The following is a 12,697-nucleotide window of genomic DNA, read 5'->3' as shown; positions in this document are numbered from 1 at the left end:
GGACGTGTGGGAGATCCTGCGGCAGGCGCCGCCGTCGGAGTACGAGCGCATCGCCTTCCAGCACGGCGTCACGGACCTGCGCGGCATGCTCAAGCGGCTCAAGGGCATGAAGCGCGACGAGAAGAAGAGCACAGGTTAGCCCTCCGCCTCCACGCGAAGGGAGAGGGCGCAGCTTCGCCGCCCCCCACCTCACGCACGGAAAAAGAGGAAGGTCCAGCTTAGCCCCGGAAAGGAGAAGAGTTAACCCCACGCTTGTGCAGGTTAACCCCACTCTTGCGTAGGGAAAAACAAACAAACAAACAAACAAACAGGAGTGCCCAGGTTAGCCCTTTCCACACAGAAAAAGAGAAGGGCAAAGGTTAGCCCAGAGACACCTCGAGGAAAAGGACAGAGCACAGGTTAGCCCTCTTCACCTATTAAGACCAGGTGGTCCCTTCTTCCTGCACCTGCCCTTAAAAAGAAAAACCTGCTACACCCTTGCAACACAAGAAAAAGGGAAGAAGCTAGTTTAGGCCAAAGACCAACAGCTGGGAAAAGGGTCAAGCCCGTTTAGTCTTCCTCACAGGCAAACAGAACAGAACAGAACAAAACAGGCAGGCCAAGGCTAGCCCCCTCACCCCAAGGCAGGCCATAGAGAGGGCTCAGGCTAGCCCTTCCCCATCAAGTTTTGGCAGGGCGGGTGTCAGCCTCCTGGACAGTGAGCTGGGAAAGCAGGGGCCTCGCCTGCCCACTGGGCAGAGGCAGCTGGAGTGCAAATACGGGAGTGCAAATGCTGTTCAGAGTCCAGAGGTCGAGAAGGTCCACTGGTTCCTTCACTTGTTCTCCTGACAAGCTTCTGTCATTCTGGAAGCCCCTAACCCTATCCCTGAGCTGAGCAAGTGGAGAAGACCCTAAAGAAGACAGTTGGACAAAGAGAGAGACATGGAGACGGCAGACACGTAGAACATACGGAAATAAACAGAGTCCCAGTGGAGGCCCAGAGAGAGAAGGGGGAGGCAGGACCCTGGCCCTCTGCCTGTCGCCTTGGCGTCTGAGCCTTCTGCGCCTGTGCCTGGACCAGCCCCGGGCTGGGGGTGGGAGGGCAGGGGTGGCAGGGAGGTGAGGCTGAGGGGTGGCGCTCAGCCTTTCAGAAGAAGCTGGAGCCCGCCTACCAGGTGAGCAAGGGCCACAGGATCCGGCTGACCGTGGAGCTGGCAGACCCGGACGCTGAGGTCAAATGGCTTAAGAATGGACAGGAGATCCAGATGAGTGGCAGGTGCGGCCAGGGGGCAGAGCAGGTTCTGGGGGGGCTGGGGGCGTGGGGAGGGGCCTCAGAGGAGAGGGCTGCTCCCAGCCCTGCTCTCTCTCCACCGGTTTTCTCTGCCTTTGTCTCTCGGTACCTGTCTCCCTATTTCTCTCTCCCTGGGTCTAATTTCCCATCTTTCTGTTTCTGGCCATCTCTCTTCCTCGCTCTTCTCCTCTCGGTCTCACGTCCTCCCATCGGGGATACTCCAATGGCCTCTTCTGTTCCGCAGCAAGTAAGGTCCAGCTCCTGGAAGGCCCGGGATGGGGGCGCGGGGGGCCCGTTTGATGGGGCACCAGGAGGTGACTCCATGGCTCTTCCGCCACTGCTCTGTGGCCCCTGCCCAGGTACATCTTCGAGTCCAATGGCGCCAAGCGCACCCTGACCATCAGCCAGTGCGCGCTGGCGGATGACGCGGCCTACCAGTGCGTGGTGGGCGAGGACAAGTGCAGCACCGAGCTCTTTGTCAAAGGTGGGCTGGGGACCCCGGGACGGGAGGGCCACAGAGGGGCCTGTCCGTCACACGCTCCGTGCCGTGGCAGAGCCCCCGGTGCTGATCACGCGGCCCCTGGAGGACCAGCTGGTGATGGTGGGTCAGCGAGTGGAGTTTGAGTGCGAAGTCTCTGAGGAGGGGGCTCAGGTCAAATGGTGAGTGCTGGGACATGGGGACATGGGACAGGGCTGGGAGGCCTGGGGGCAGCCCCAGAGGAGGCCATAGCACTTGCTGCCCACCCGCCGGCCAGGCTGAAGGATGGGGTGGAACTGACCCGGGAGGAGACCTTCAAATACCGATTCAAGAAGGACGGCCAGAAACACCACTTGATCATCAACGAGGCGACGCTGGAGGACGCTGGGCATTACGCACTGCGCACCAGTGGGGGCCAGGCGCTGGCCGAGCTCATCGTGCAGGGTGAGGCCCGTGGGGACAGGAGGAGCACACAAGGCCGCAGGGCCTTGGGCCTCCTCAGCTCCAGCCCCACCAGCCACGTATGGGAATCAGGCAAACCCAGGATCGAGGCCTGTGTGACCTGGGGCAAGTCGCTTTGATGTCCTGAGCCTCACCTTTCTAATCTGTAAAATAGGATGCTGTGGTGGCCACCTCAGAGGACATCACAGAATCAGGGGGCCCTGGTTAGCGTCACCCCCCACCCACACACACACACACTTGAGGGTCCTTGTGTACCCTGCGCCATCATATGCACATGAGTCACACTCACACATGCACGCATGTGTTTTCACATGCCCACATGATCTCCACCGGGATTCACACCCACACCCACACCCACACCCACACACTCCCTCCCCAGCTCACTGGCTCTGCCCTGCCCCCCAGAGAAAAAGCTGGAGGTGTACCAGAGCATCGCGGACTTGACCGTGGGTGCAAAGGACCAGGCCGTGTTCAAGTGTGAGGTGTCAGATGAGAACGTGCGGGGTGTGTGGCTGAAAAATGGGAAGGAGCTGGTGCCTGACAGCCGAATAAAAGTGTCCCACATTGGGCGGTGAGTGTGCAGGGCTTGGCCCCAATGCAGAAGGGGGATAGGCATATGGGATGGGCAGAGACTGAGACAGACAAACAGAGAGACAGACACACACACACACACAAAGAAAGACAGAGACAGACAGAAACAGAGAGAGACACAGAGACAGGGAGAAACAGAAAAAGAGAAACAGAGAGAGACAGACAGAAATGAGACAGACACACAGAGACTGAGTTAGAAAGAAAGAAAAATAAATATATAAGAGAGACAGAGACAGACAGAAAGCTATGGAGAGACAGAAGCATGCAGAGGAGAGTCCATCTGAGACAGAGAAGGAGCAGTGAGAGAGACAGACAGGCCTCAGAGCCCCCAGCCCCCTCCCCCTCACTGGTGACCAGGGCAGGGCAGGAAGCCACAGGAGGCAGGCTCTGGCTAGGGGCCCTTGCTCTCTCCCAGTCTCTTACTCACCCTGAGCATCTGGGCTGGCCTGTGCTGGGCCTAAGGCCATGGAGGTTAATGAGACCAACCCCTGCCTAGTCTCCAAGGGCCCAGCCAAGGTGACACTTTTATACTCCTACCTCTGAAAACATGTGAGGAAGCTGGACAATTCAAAAATAAAGAAAGGACTTGAAACACTAGAACACCAGTGAGCTATGATGGGCCACAGGCCCCCTGGCTAGGGTGTCCAGCGGGGCTAGGGGTGTGTGGCCCAATGGGGCCCTCTGAGCCACCGCTGTCCTGCAGGGTCCACAAACTGACCATTGACGACGTCACGCCTGCAGACGAGGCTGACTACAGCTTTGTGCCTGAGGGCTTCGCCTGCAACCTGTCTGCCAAGCTCCACTTCATGGGTGAGCCGGTGCCCGGGGCGGGGTGGGGCCTCTGTTGCTGGACCCTGCCTTTGCCCTGGTGTCACCTGCTCTTCCTTATCTTGCAGAGGTCAAGATTGACTTCGTGCCCAGGCAAGGTGAGTCTCAGGGCCCCTGTGCGCCACCTCTCCACTCATCCAACATGGCTCCCTCCGCTCACAGATGGAAGAGCAAAGATCTGGGAAAGGGACCCTGAAGCCCAGCGCTAGCTCTGCCAATTATAATCTCTCTGAGCCTCAGTTTCTTCATCTCTAAAATGGGGATCCTGATAGTGCCTCTTTCATGGGTGACAGGAAAGGTGAGAGGAGATGATGTGTGTGAGCTGTCAGGTGACAGCACATATGTAAGCTTTTACTGTTAAATCTTTTCCATTTTTAGAAGTATCTCTCCTACTTTTAGATTAAACTTTAGTCGGGCATTTCAGAATCCTAACTTCAGAGTAGTCCAGGCTGAGGCATGCTCTAGATCAGTGTTTTCCACACTGGGTTCACTTAATACAAGATACTCCATTTAAAAAGGGTTCCATGGTACAATAAGTTTGGGAAACGCTGAACACTTGCCCCACATCTTACTAATTCAGAAGGTGCATTATTACCATGCCCAAGACTCTGAAAAATCCTGCGGTAAAGAAATGTGCTTAACTTTCTTTAGTCCAGTGTTTCCCTAAATTATTCGGCCTTGGGAGCTTCCCCCTCTGCCCAGCAGGAAGTTCCCAGAAACAGTTTGAGAAACGTTACACTAGGTGACCTGATGTTACAAACCTCCCCAGGAACTTCTTGGGGTGACAGAATGTTCTAGAGCTTGATCAGGTGGTGGTTACACAGGTATATACATTTGTCAAAACTCATCAAGCTGTATGCTCAAATCTTGGCATTTCATTATATGTAAATTATACCTCAATAAAATTGATTTAAAAAAAAACGGGCATGTGCTCCCTCCAGTTTCCCCCCATTTTATGGGCCTCAGGCCCTTCCCCTTTCTCTGATCTATGCCATCTCCCCACATCAGAACCTCCCAAGATCCACCTGGACTGCCCAGGCCGCACATCGGATACCATCGTGGTTGTGGCTGGGAACAAGCTACGCCTGGACGTCCCTATTTCTGGGGACCCTGCTCCCACTGTGATCTGGCAGAAGACAATCACACAGGTACTGTGGATCATTCCTCCACTTCCCCATGGAAAACAGGTGGTTGGGACCAATGAGCATTAGGACCTACTCCCCACCCCACATGGGCACACCCTGCAGTTGGCCACTGGCTGGGAGTGCAGAGGCTCAGCTGGCAGGGAGGTGGGCAAAGCAGGCAGACGTGGGGGCAGGCAAAGGAAAGACAGGGGGGCAACTGGGCAGGGATTCTCTCCAGGCTGAGTCAGTCCCCTTTCCCCTCCTTCCTTCTTGCTGTGTTCCCAGGGGAAAAAGGTTCCTGCCGGGCCAGCCCTAGATGCCCCGGGGGATGCAGGTGCCAGTGAGGAGTGGGTGTTTGACAAGAAGGTAAGTGAGGCTGAAGGTGGGGTGAGGCTCTATCCACCCTTGGGCAAGGCCTCTGTGAAGGTGCCACATCTGGCCAGTTGTGCTGCTGCCCCAGGCAGGGTCTCCAGGAAGCGACCCTCCTGATAAGCCACAATTTGGCTCCCATCCTCCTGAGCTGGCTGTTACTTCATGCTTCCTCCCAACTAGGGGGTGGGTTTCCCTGGCACTTTTTAGTGTGAATAGCTGCTGGAGGGCCACTCAGATCAGCTTTTCCTCCTCCCTGCCCTGTTCTATCCAGCTGAAGTCTTTGTGGAATCCTCACAGTAGCTCTGTGAGGTTATGTTATTCCCATTTGGTGGATAAAGAAACTGAGGCACGGAGAGGCTAAATGATTGCCTAAAATTCCATGACAAAGGTAGAGCTAGAGCCTGAGACCCCTGCTCTGGCGCCTCGCCCATGGCAGGTGTTCAGGAAAGGTTTTGGGACAAGGTGCTCACGCGGATGCAGGTTCCATTCAGGCTTGCCGTCCCTGTGAACCCTGAGCTGAGCTCCTTTCCCAGTTCAGAATGGTTGGCCATTCCGGAGGCTACAGAAGCCTCTGGAGTCCAACTTGGGCCCTTTCCCTCACCCTGCCCCCGCTTCCAGCTGCTGTGTGAGACCGAGGGTCGGGTCCGAGTGGAGACCACCAAGGACCGCAGCATCTTCACGGTCGAGGGGGCAGAGAAGGAAGACGAGGGCGTCTACACCGTCACGGTGAAGAACCCTGTGGGCGAGGACCAGGTCAACCTGACAGTCAAGGTCATCGGTGAGGCTGGCTAGCCAGGGTCCAGTAGGGGAAGACAGAGGGGCAACTAGGGAGGGCCCATACATTTACTCATTTGGTCACTCAGCGAACATCAAGGGGCACATTCTCAGGTCCATAGAGAGGATTGGGACTAGGTCATGGGTGAATATAAATGGGGGGGAGCCATAAAAGGTTGATCAGAACTGCATTCTAGAAAGATCTCTTTGGCTCTGGGGGGGGTGGGGGTGAGCCTGTAGCCTTTGGTTGGGGTGGTGAGGGGATGAGCAACGTTGGCCCTGGGCCTGGGCTGGGCTGATGTGGGTCCACTCCCTTTAGATGTGCCAGACGCCCCTGCAGCCCCCAAGATCAGTAACGTGGGCGAGGACTCCTGCACGGTGCAGTGGGAGCCGCCTGCCTATGACGGCGGGCAGCCAGTCCTGGGTGAGTGGAAGGCACCCGGGTAGAGCCGAGGGCAGACGGTGTGGGGGTGTCTGAGCCCCAGACCAGAGCTTTAGCTTCCTTTGCTCAGGATACATCCTGGAGCGCAAGAAGAAGAAGAGCTACCGGTGGATGCGGCTGAACTTCGACCTGCTGCGGGAGCTGAGACACGAGGCGAGGCGCATGATTGAGGGCGTGGTTTATGAGATGCGCGTCTACGCAGTCAACGCCATCGGCATGTCCAGGCCCAGCCCCGCCTCCCAGCCCTTCATGCCTGTGGGTAAGTCTGCTGGGCCTGGCACTGACCCCGTGCCATCCCTGGTGAAGGGACCCAATAATAGCAGCTGCTTTGTGTGGGCGGCCACCACCCTAGGCATTTACATCCCTCGTCTTTAATCAACAGCCAGGGGTAATCCTCTTCATGTCATAGAAGAAGAAAGTGAGGTTCACAGAAATTAAATGACTTGCTCAAGGTCACCCAGCTGGTAGAGGGTGGAGTTGAGACTCACACCACTCTCACCCGTGGTTCATCTCTTGAGCCATGTTATAGTTTCATATCTATAACATGGGAGTAATGACAGTACTTACTTTATAGAACTGTTGTTAGGATGGAATGAGATGGTGCAGGCAGAGCAGCTGGCATACGGTAGGTGTTCGATAAATATTAATCGTTCCCTGCTCCCCACTCCTTTCAACCAGGATTTATCATATATGGGATAAGGTAAGGGTAGTAGGTGCCTGAGGGACAGAGGGACATCTGTCTGTGGAAAGGGCCCTGGCCCAGGAGCTGGAGATCGGTTTGCAGGGCCAGCTCCATTATCTCCGAGAGGGCCATCTGGAGTCATTGTCTCCCCCTGAAGCCTCAGGTCCCTCATCTGTATAATGAGGGTAGAGAAGGTAGAAAAGACGCTGAGGGTGTGGCAGGCTCTTGAGGACACCTGTCCCTATTAGGATGTGTGAGCCTTCAGGGGCAGCTGTCTGAGGGAGGGGCAGGCACCCCCTCCAACCCAGGGAGGGGGCACGGCTTGGGGAGATGGCAGGAAGGGGGTGCCTGTGGGAAGAAGAGTCCAGGCCTCTCTCTTTAGGGGCTGACTTCTCGTTTGCTCAGCTCTTAGTCAACTCACCTAATCATACAGTGCTGTGAAACTCCCATGTTTCAGACTCGTTTTCCCTTGAATTACATTATAGCATTTCCTATGGTATCTGACAGAAATGGCTCCTTCTAAGCTCTTTGTGTTCTTTGGGTGTCTTTTCCTATTTACAGCCTTCCTTTGTAATTGTTTGTTTTTAAGCCTATCTGGAGACATGTCTTTTAATAGAGTCAACCTATTTCTTAAAATGCTTAAAAGCTAGCCAAAGAGGAAGTCTCCCTGTCTGACTCAGGCCCCTCTCTGACCTCTCTGCCCAGGGCCCCCCAGTGAGCCCACCCACCTGGCAGTGGAGGATGTCTCTGATACCACTGTCTCCCTCAAGTGGCGGCCCCCAGAGCGTGAGGGAGCCGGTGGCCTGGACGGCTACAGTGTGGAGTACTGCCAAGAGGGCTGTGAGTGTCCCCTGCCCAGCCCTGGGCCCGCAGCCACCACCCTTCTCCAAAGCAGCCCTCAGGCCAGGCACCTGTCATCACCCTGCAGGGCCCTATCTGCAGTGGAGGCCCCAGATAGCCACCAGAGGGTGGGCAGTGGGGTGGAGGGGTGTCGATGTTGACACTGCCCACGGTCTTGCCTCCCCATCCCACCCTCAGGCTCAGAGTGGGTGCCTGCCCTGCAGGGGCTGACAGAGCGCACATCCATACTGGTCAAGGACTTGCCCACTGGGGCCCGGCTGCTCTTCCGGGTGCGGGCGCACAATGTGGCAGGCCCTGGAGCCCCTGTCACCACCAAGGAGCCCGTGACGGTGCAGGAGATACTGCGTGAGTGCCCCCTGTGCAGTCGCAAAACCTGCCACTGATCCCCTGACCCTTGGTGCCAGCGGAGGTTGGGACAGTCCGGGAGACCCTACTAGAGGGAGGGGCTAAACGCTGGGCAGGAGGGTTTGGAGCCCTTCCCCATGCCCAGGCCCAGGGCAAACCTGTACGGAAAGTGTCCTCTTGGTTTTCCACGCCCACCTGTTTGGAACAGGAGAATGTAGGTCATATACCATCACCTCCCAGCTCTAGTCTGTGTCTCTCAGCTCCAACAGGCAGGTATTTTCCACGTGCTCAGGACTGAGCAATGAGGCCACTTGGGGTCAGATTGGCTGATCTGGGATCCACTTCCCATTCCTTTATTCCCAAAAAAGGATCAATTGTTTAAGGACTGGTTCTCCAAGTGGAAAGAGGCAGCAAACTGGGGTGGAAACAGCACGGGTTATAGGATCCAAAAGCCTACATTTGTATCCTGGCCTGTGTGACCTCAAACGAATTGCACACCCTCTCTGTCCCTGCCTTCTCTTGCATTGGTGTGATGAGGCTCAGGTGGAAGCAGGAGCTATGTGAACCGCTCAGGCTGGGGTTAGGGGGAGCGAAGGCGGGGCGGTGGGCCCAGGAGGCAGCGATTTTCTTTGCAGCTCTCTGGGCTCTGCCTCAAGAGAAAACGGACCTGTGGCGCTTCTCAGGCCTCGGGCTGTGGTTGGTCCCCACTGAGCCACCCACTCTGTTTCCACAGAGCGGCCACGGCTCCAGCTGCCCAGGCACCTACGCCAGACCATCCAGAGGAGAGTTGGGGAGCCCGTGAACCTCCTCATTCCTTTTCAGGTAGGGCTGGCCCCCTTCTCTGTCTCGCAGTGTGTTGTTCATGTCTAGCAGATGGGTGTGACGCAGGGCTGACCACACCCCGGGACCTCACCTGGGCATGCGAGGCTGCAGTGGTGGCCGGCCTTCAGGAAGAGCCAGGCTTGGGAGTGAGCTGTTCCTCCCCACAGGGCAAGCCCCGGCCTCAGGTGACCTGGACCAAAGAGGGGCAGCCACTGGCCAGCGAGGAGGTGAGCATCCGAAACAGCCCTACGGACACCATCCTGTTTATCCGGGCCGCTCGCCGTACCCACTCTGGCACCTACCAGGTGGCGCTGCGCATTGAGAACATGGAGGACAAGGCGACGCTGGTCCTGCAGGTCATTGGTGCGTGGCACTGGGGCCTCCCTCTGAGCCCCCTCATTTCCTGTCCCTGAGCTGGACCCAACCCAGGGCTTCACATCTTTCAGTCCTGGGGCCCCTGCTCTGGGATGCCCAGAGTCCTGCAGAAGACGACAGCCAAGTCCAGGATGGCGGGCCACGGGGCCCCTTGTGCCTGGCATCCCCTGCTCTTGCTCAGGCAGTAAGTATCAGGAGGTGTGGTGTTCCAACTGGGTCTATATTCTGCAGACAAGCCAAGTCCTCCAGTGGACATTCGGGTCACAGAAACGTGGGGTTTCAATGTGGCTTTGGAGTGGAAGCCACCCCAAGATGATGGCAACACAGAGATCTTGGGTTACACAGTACAGAAAGCTGACAAGAAGACCATGGTGAGCCTGGGGGCCTGGGCCCCACATATACCCTCCCTAGGGCCAGGCAGCCCCAGCTGCCTCTCTCCTGGCCTGAGAATGGGCCTTCCTCTCATCCTCCCTCTCCGATCTGGTTCCCTCCACAGTTGAGAGGGCCTCGGCAGGAAGTAGGACCTGCCCCCAGAGACCCCTCCCTTTCCTCCACACCTGCAGGAGTGGTTCACTGTCTTGGAGCACTACCGCAGTACCCACTGCGTGGTGTCAGAGCTTATCATTGGCAATGGCTACTACTTCCGGGTCTTCAGTCATAACATGGTGGGGCCCAGTGACAATGCTGCCACCACCAAGGAGCCCGTCTTCATCCCTAGACCAGGTCTGTACCCTCACTTTCACCCCTGGGGGAGCTGAGGCAGGGAGGCGGTGGGGTCAGGGAGGGGTGCCTGGCTTGGTGTGGCCCTCGTGGCACAAAGTCCTATTGCCAACAGGCATCACATATGAGCCACCCAACTACAAAGCCCTGGACTTTTCTGAGGCCCCAAGCTTCACTCACCCCCTGGTGAACCGCTCAGTCATCGCCGGCTACAATGCTATCCTCTGCTGTGCCGTCCGGGGTAGCCCCAAGGTAGGGAACTTTGGGCCCAGGTCCAGGCAGACCCAGGAGACAGGGCTCAGCGGCTCCATCCTTGAGCGGTCCTCTCCCTAGCCTGTCCCCCTGCTTCCTCTCTGCCTCTGGGATCGGGGCCAAGTTGCTCTCCCTGAGCAGGGCCTCAACGCTCACCGTTGGCTCCCTGTCCATTTTCACTCTTTGGCAGTTTCGGACCTAGTGGGAGCCCCTGGAGTAGGAACACCAATGCCAGTCTTTCTACATGCCTGCTAGGTCCCCTGTCCACCTGAGGGTTTTTCTTCCTCTCATTATCTGATTTACAGCCCAAGGTTTCCTGGTTCAAGAATGGTCTGGACCTGGGAGAAGATGCCCGCTTCCGCATGTTCAGCAAGCAGGGAGTGTTGACCCTGGAGATCAGAAAACCCTGCCCCTTTGACGGGGGTATCTATGTCTGCAGGGCCACCAACTTACAAGGCGAGGCACAGTGTGAGTGCCGCCTAGAGGTGCGAGGTGAGGAACCCACTGGGCCAGAGCCTAGGATGGCGGAGGAGGCAGGACACCAGCTGGGACTCTGTTTCCTGGCCCGACAGCTGCTCTGGCTGAAAGGGCAATGACCTTGCCATGTCCAGATGGGTTCTGGCTTCTGGGCTCTGTTGCTAGAGATGCTCCCTCAGCCTCCCAGAATCTGGGAGGACACACATGGTGCTGGAAGGTGCAGCACACAAATGACATGGCCTCCTTCTCTCCTGCAGTGCCTCAGTGACCAGGCTGGCTCACCAGGGATGGCCAGGTATGTACTCCAGACCACCCTGACAATCGGGGCCCAAATCAGAGGCTGAGCCCTGGCCCTTGGTCCAGGAAAATGAGGGTGCCGGTGGCTCTTAGCAAGGTTTCAGTCCAGTTCACTCACAAGGGAACCTGTGTCACAGGTGCAACCAGATGCCGGCCCATGTGCCAGGAGCCTGGAAGGAAGCGGACAAGCTACCTTCCTGCTGTTGGACGTGTGTGTGCAAGTGTGTATCTTGGGGCTGGGGGAGGCATCGGTAGCACAGTATAGTTGCAAGCAGGTGTGGAAGGGACTCTACACAGACTGACCTGTCAGAGCGCCTGTTGGAAACTTTCAGATCTTCTGGGTGAAAAATGAGTGGGCTCAGGAAATGATGGCTGCAGACCGGTCTTTCTGGCCTGTCGTGTTTCTTAGTGTATAAGGGCAATAAAAGATCAGTGCACTCACAGAGAACTGACTCTTGTTTTCACACAAAGCACAGAATTTAGTTGATCTTCAGAGCAAACTATAGGTAGGTATCCTGTCTCCCAGAAGAGTGAAATAAGGCCCGGAGTGGAATCCCAAGTTCATAAAATGTTAATGCTAGAAGGAACCTCAGTCTTCCCTCACTGCATATAGTCTTCAAATGAGGAAACTGAGGAGCTGTGACAGGAAAGTGTATTAGCAACACAGCCCGAAGCCCAAGGCTCTCCTGCCTGGTCTCATGTGCTCAATACTATCTTTGACCTGGTGACCCGTGGTCACAGCAGCCCAGATGTGGGGCACTGCTGAATCTCAATATGGTTTTGTGCCCATAAGGCCTGGAGTGGAGCTGCACTGGGCTGTTTTGGGGACCCAGTGGTTAACAAGCCCAAAGCCCATGTACACCCGTATCCCATTGGGAGAGAGTGACCCTCTCCAGCACAAGACACTGGGAACCAGGAAGATGTAGGGCTAGGGCTATACTCTGCTCTTCCTTCCCCCAGAGGGAGCCCGAACCTGATCATCAGTTTCCTTTTTGGAGGAGGAAGCCAGCAGTTCTCAGAGGTGCCCTGATAGAGTGTGGAGGGCCCTTCCTGCCCAGAATACCAGGTTGTTCTATGGCATAGAAAAAAATTCCAACAGGGCTGGTCCCAGGGCTGCTTCTCAGAGTTCTACCCAATCTAAGACACTCCTGGCCAAGATCCCAGAGCTCAGGGGTCCAGGGTCTGTAGGAGGCCCTGGCCAAGTCACAGTACTCTCTGGACCACACCTGTAAGGAAAACCAGGAGCTGGGCCCCCGGCTTGGTTCCTCCACTGTTAAATTCATTTCTGCTCAGGTGTCAAAGCCAGTTTGGCTGCTCCCTCTAGTGGCCAATTCCTAGTACAGCAGCCCTCTACGGGCCCTGAGGTGGCAAAGGGAAGCCCTCTCCCACTGCCCCTCTCTGGGAGCCCAGAAGCCTGGTGAGGAGGCCCGCTGGGCCAGAGGAGTGGGAGGCTGAGCTTCTGCGAGCCAGAGGTGGATGGACATGGTCTCCTCCCTGCTTGCTTCAGACCGGAGGTCCTTAGTAG

The 12,697-nt window shown here is 56.7% G+C and overlaps 1 protein-coding gene across 1 annotated transcript in view; it reads left to right on the top strand.

Annotated features, from left to right (window-relative positions):
- Positions 1-12,307, top strand: part of MYBPC3 (myosin binding protein C, cardiac) — a 21,301-nt gene extending 8,994 nt beyond the window's left edge. The window contains exons 12-33 of the mRNA XM_023528768.1: positions 1,123-1,255; positions 1,515-1,517; positions 1,630-1,754; positions 1,825-1,930; positions 2,026-2,192; positions 2,616-2,781; positions 3,505-3,611; positions 3,698-3,727; positions 4,638-4,777; positions 5,039-5,119; positions 5,744-5,903; positions 6,219-6,323; positions 6,412-6,600; positions 7,729-7,863; positions 8,062-8,229; positions 8,963-9,051; positions 9,219-9,414; positions 9,658-9,797; positions 9,990-10,149; positions 10,262-10,398; positions 10,704-11,170; positions 11,310-12,307. Coding sequence (XP_023384536.1) covers positions 1,123-1,255; positions 1,515-1,517; positions 1,630-1,754; positions 1,825-1,930; positions 2,026-2,192; positions 2,616-2,781; positions 3,505-3,611; positions 3,698-3,727; positions 4,638-4,777; positions 5,039-5,119; positions 5,744-5,903; positions 6,219-6,323; positions 6,412-6,600; positions 7,729-7,863; positions 8,062-8,229; positions 8,963-9,051; positions 9,219-9,414; positions 9,658-9,797; positions 9,990-10,149; positions 10,262-10,398; positions 10,704-10,994 — 2,828 coding nt within the window. The 3' untranslated portion in view covers positions 10,995-11,170; positions 11,310-12,307. The remainder of the gene's footprint in view (positions 1-1,122; positions 1,256-1,514; positions 1,518-1,629; positions 1,755-1,824; positions 1,931-2,025; positions 2,193-2,615; positions 2,782-3,504; positions 3,612-3,697; positions 3,728-4,637; positions 4,778-5,038; positions 5,120-5,743; positions 5,904-6,218; positions 6,324-6,411; positions 6,601-7,728; positions 7,864-8,061; positions 8,230-8,962; positions 9,052-9,218; positions 9,415-9,657; positions 9,798-9,989; positions 10,150-10,261; positions 10,399-10,703; positions 11,171-11,309) is intronic.
- The last annotated feature ends 390 nt before the right edge of the window (positions 12,308-12,697 follow it).

This window comes from Pteropus vampyrus, unplaced genomic scaffold, assembly GCF_000151845.1.
Source record: "Pteropus vampyrus isolate Shadow unplaced genomic scaffold, Pvam_2.0 Scaffold31, whole genome shotgun sequence".
Taxonomy (NCBI): Eukaryota; Metazoa; Chordata; class Mammalia; order Chiroptera; family Pteropodidae; genus Pteropus; species Pteropus vampyrus.
This window is presented reverse-complemented; position numbering and strand designations above follow the sequence as displayed.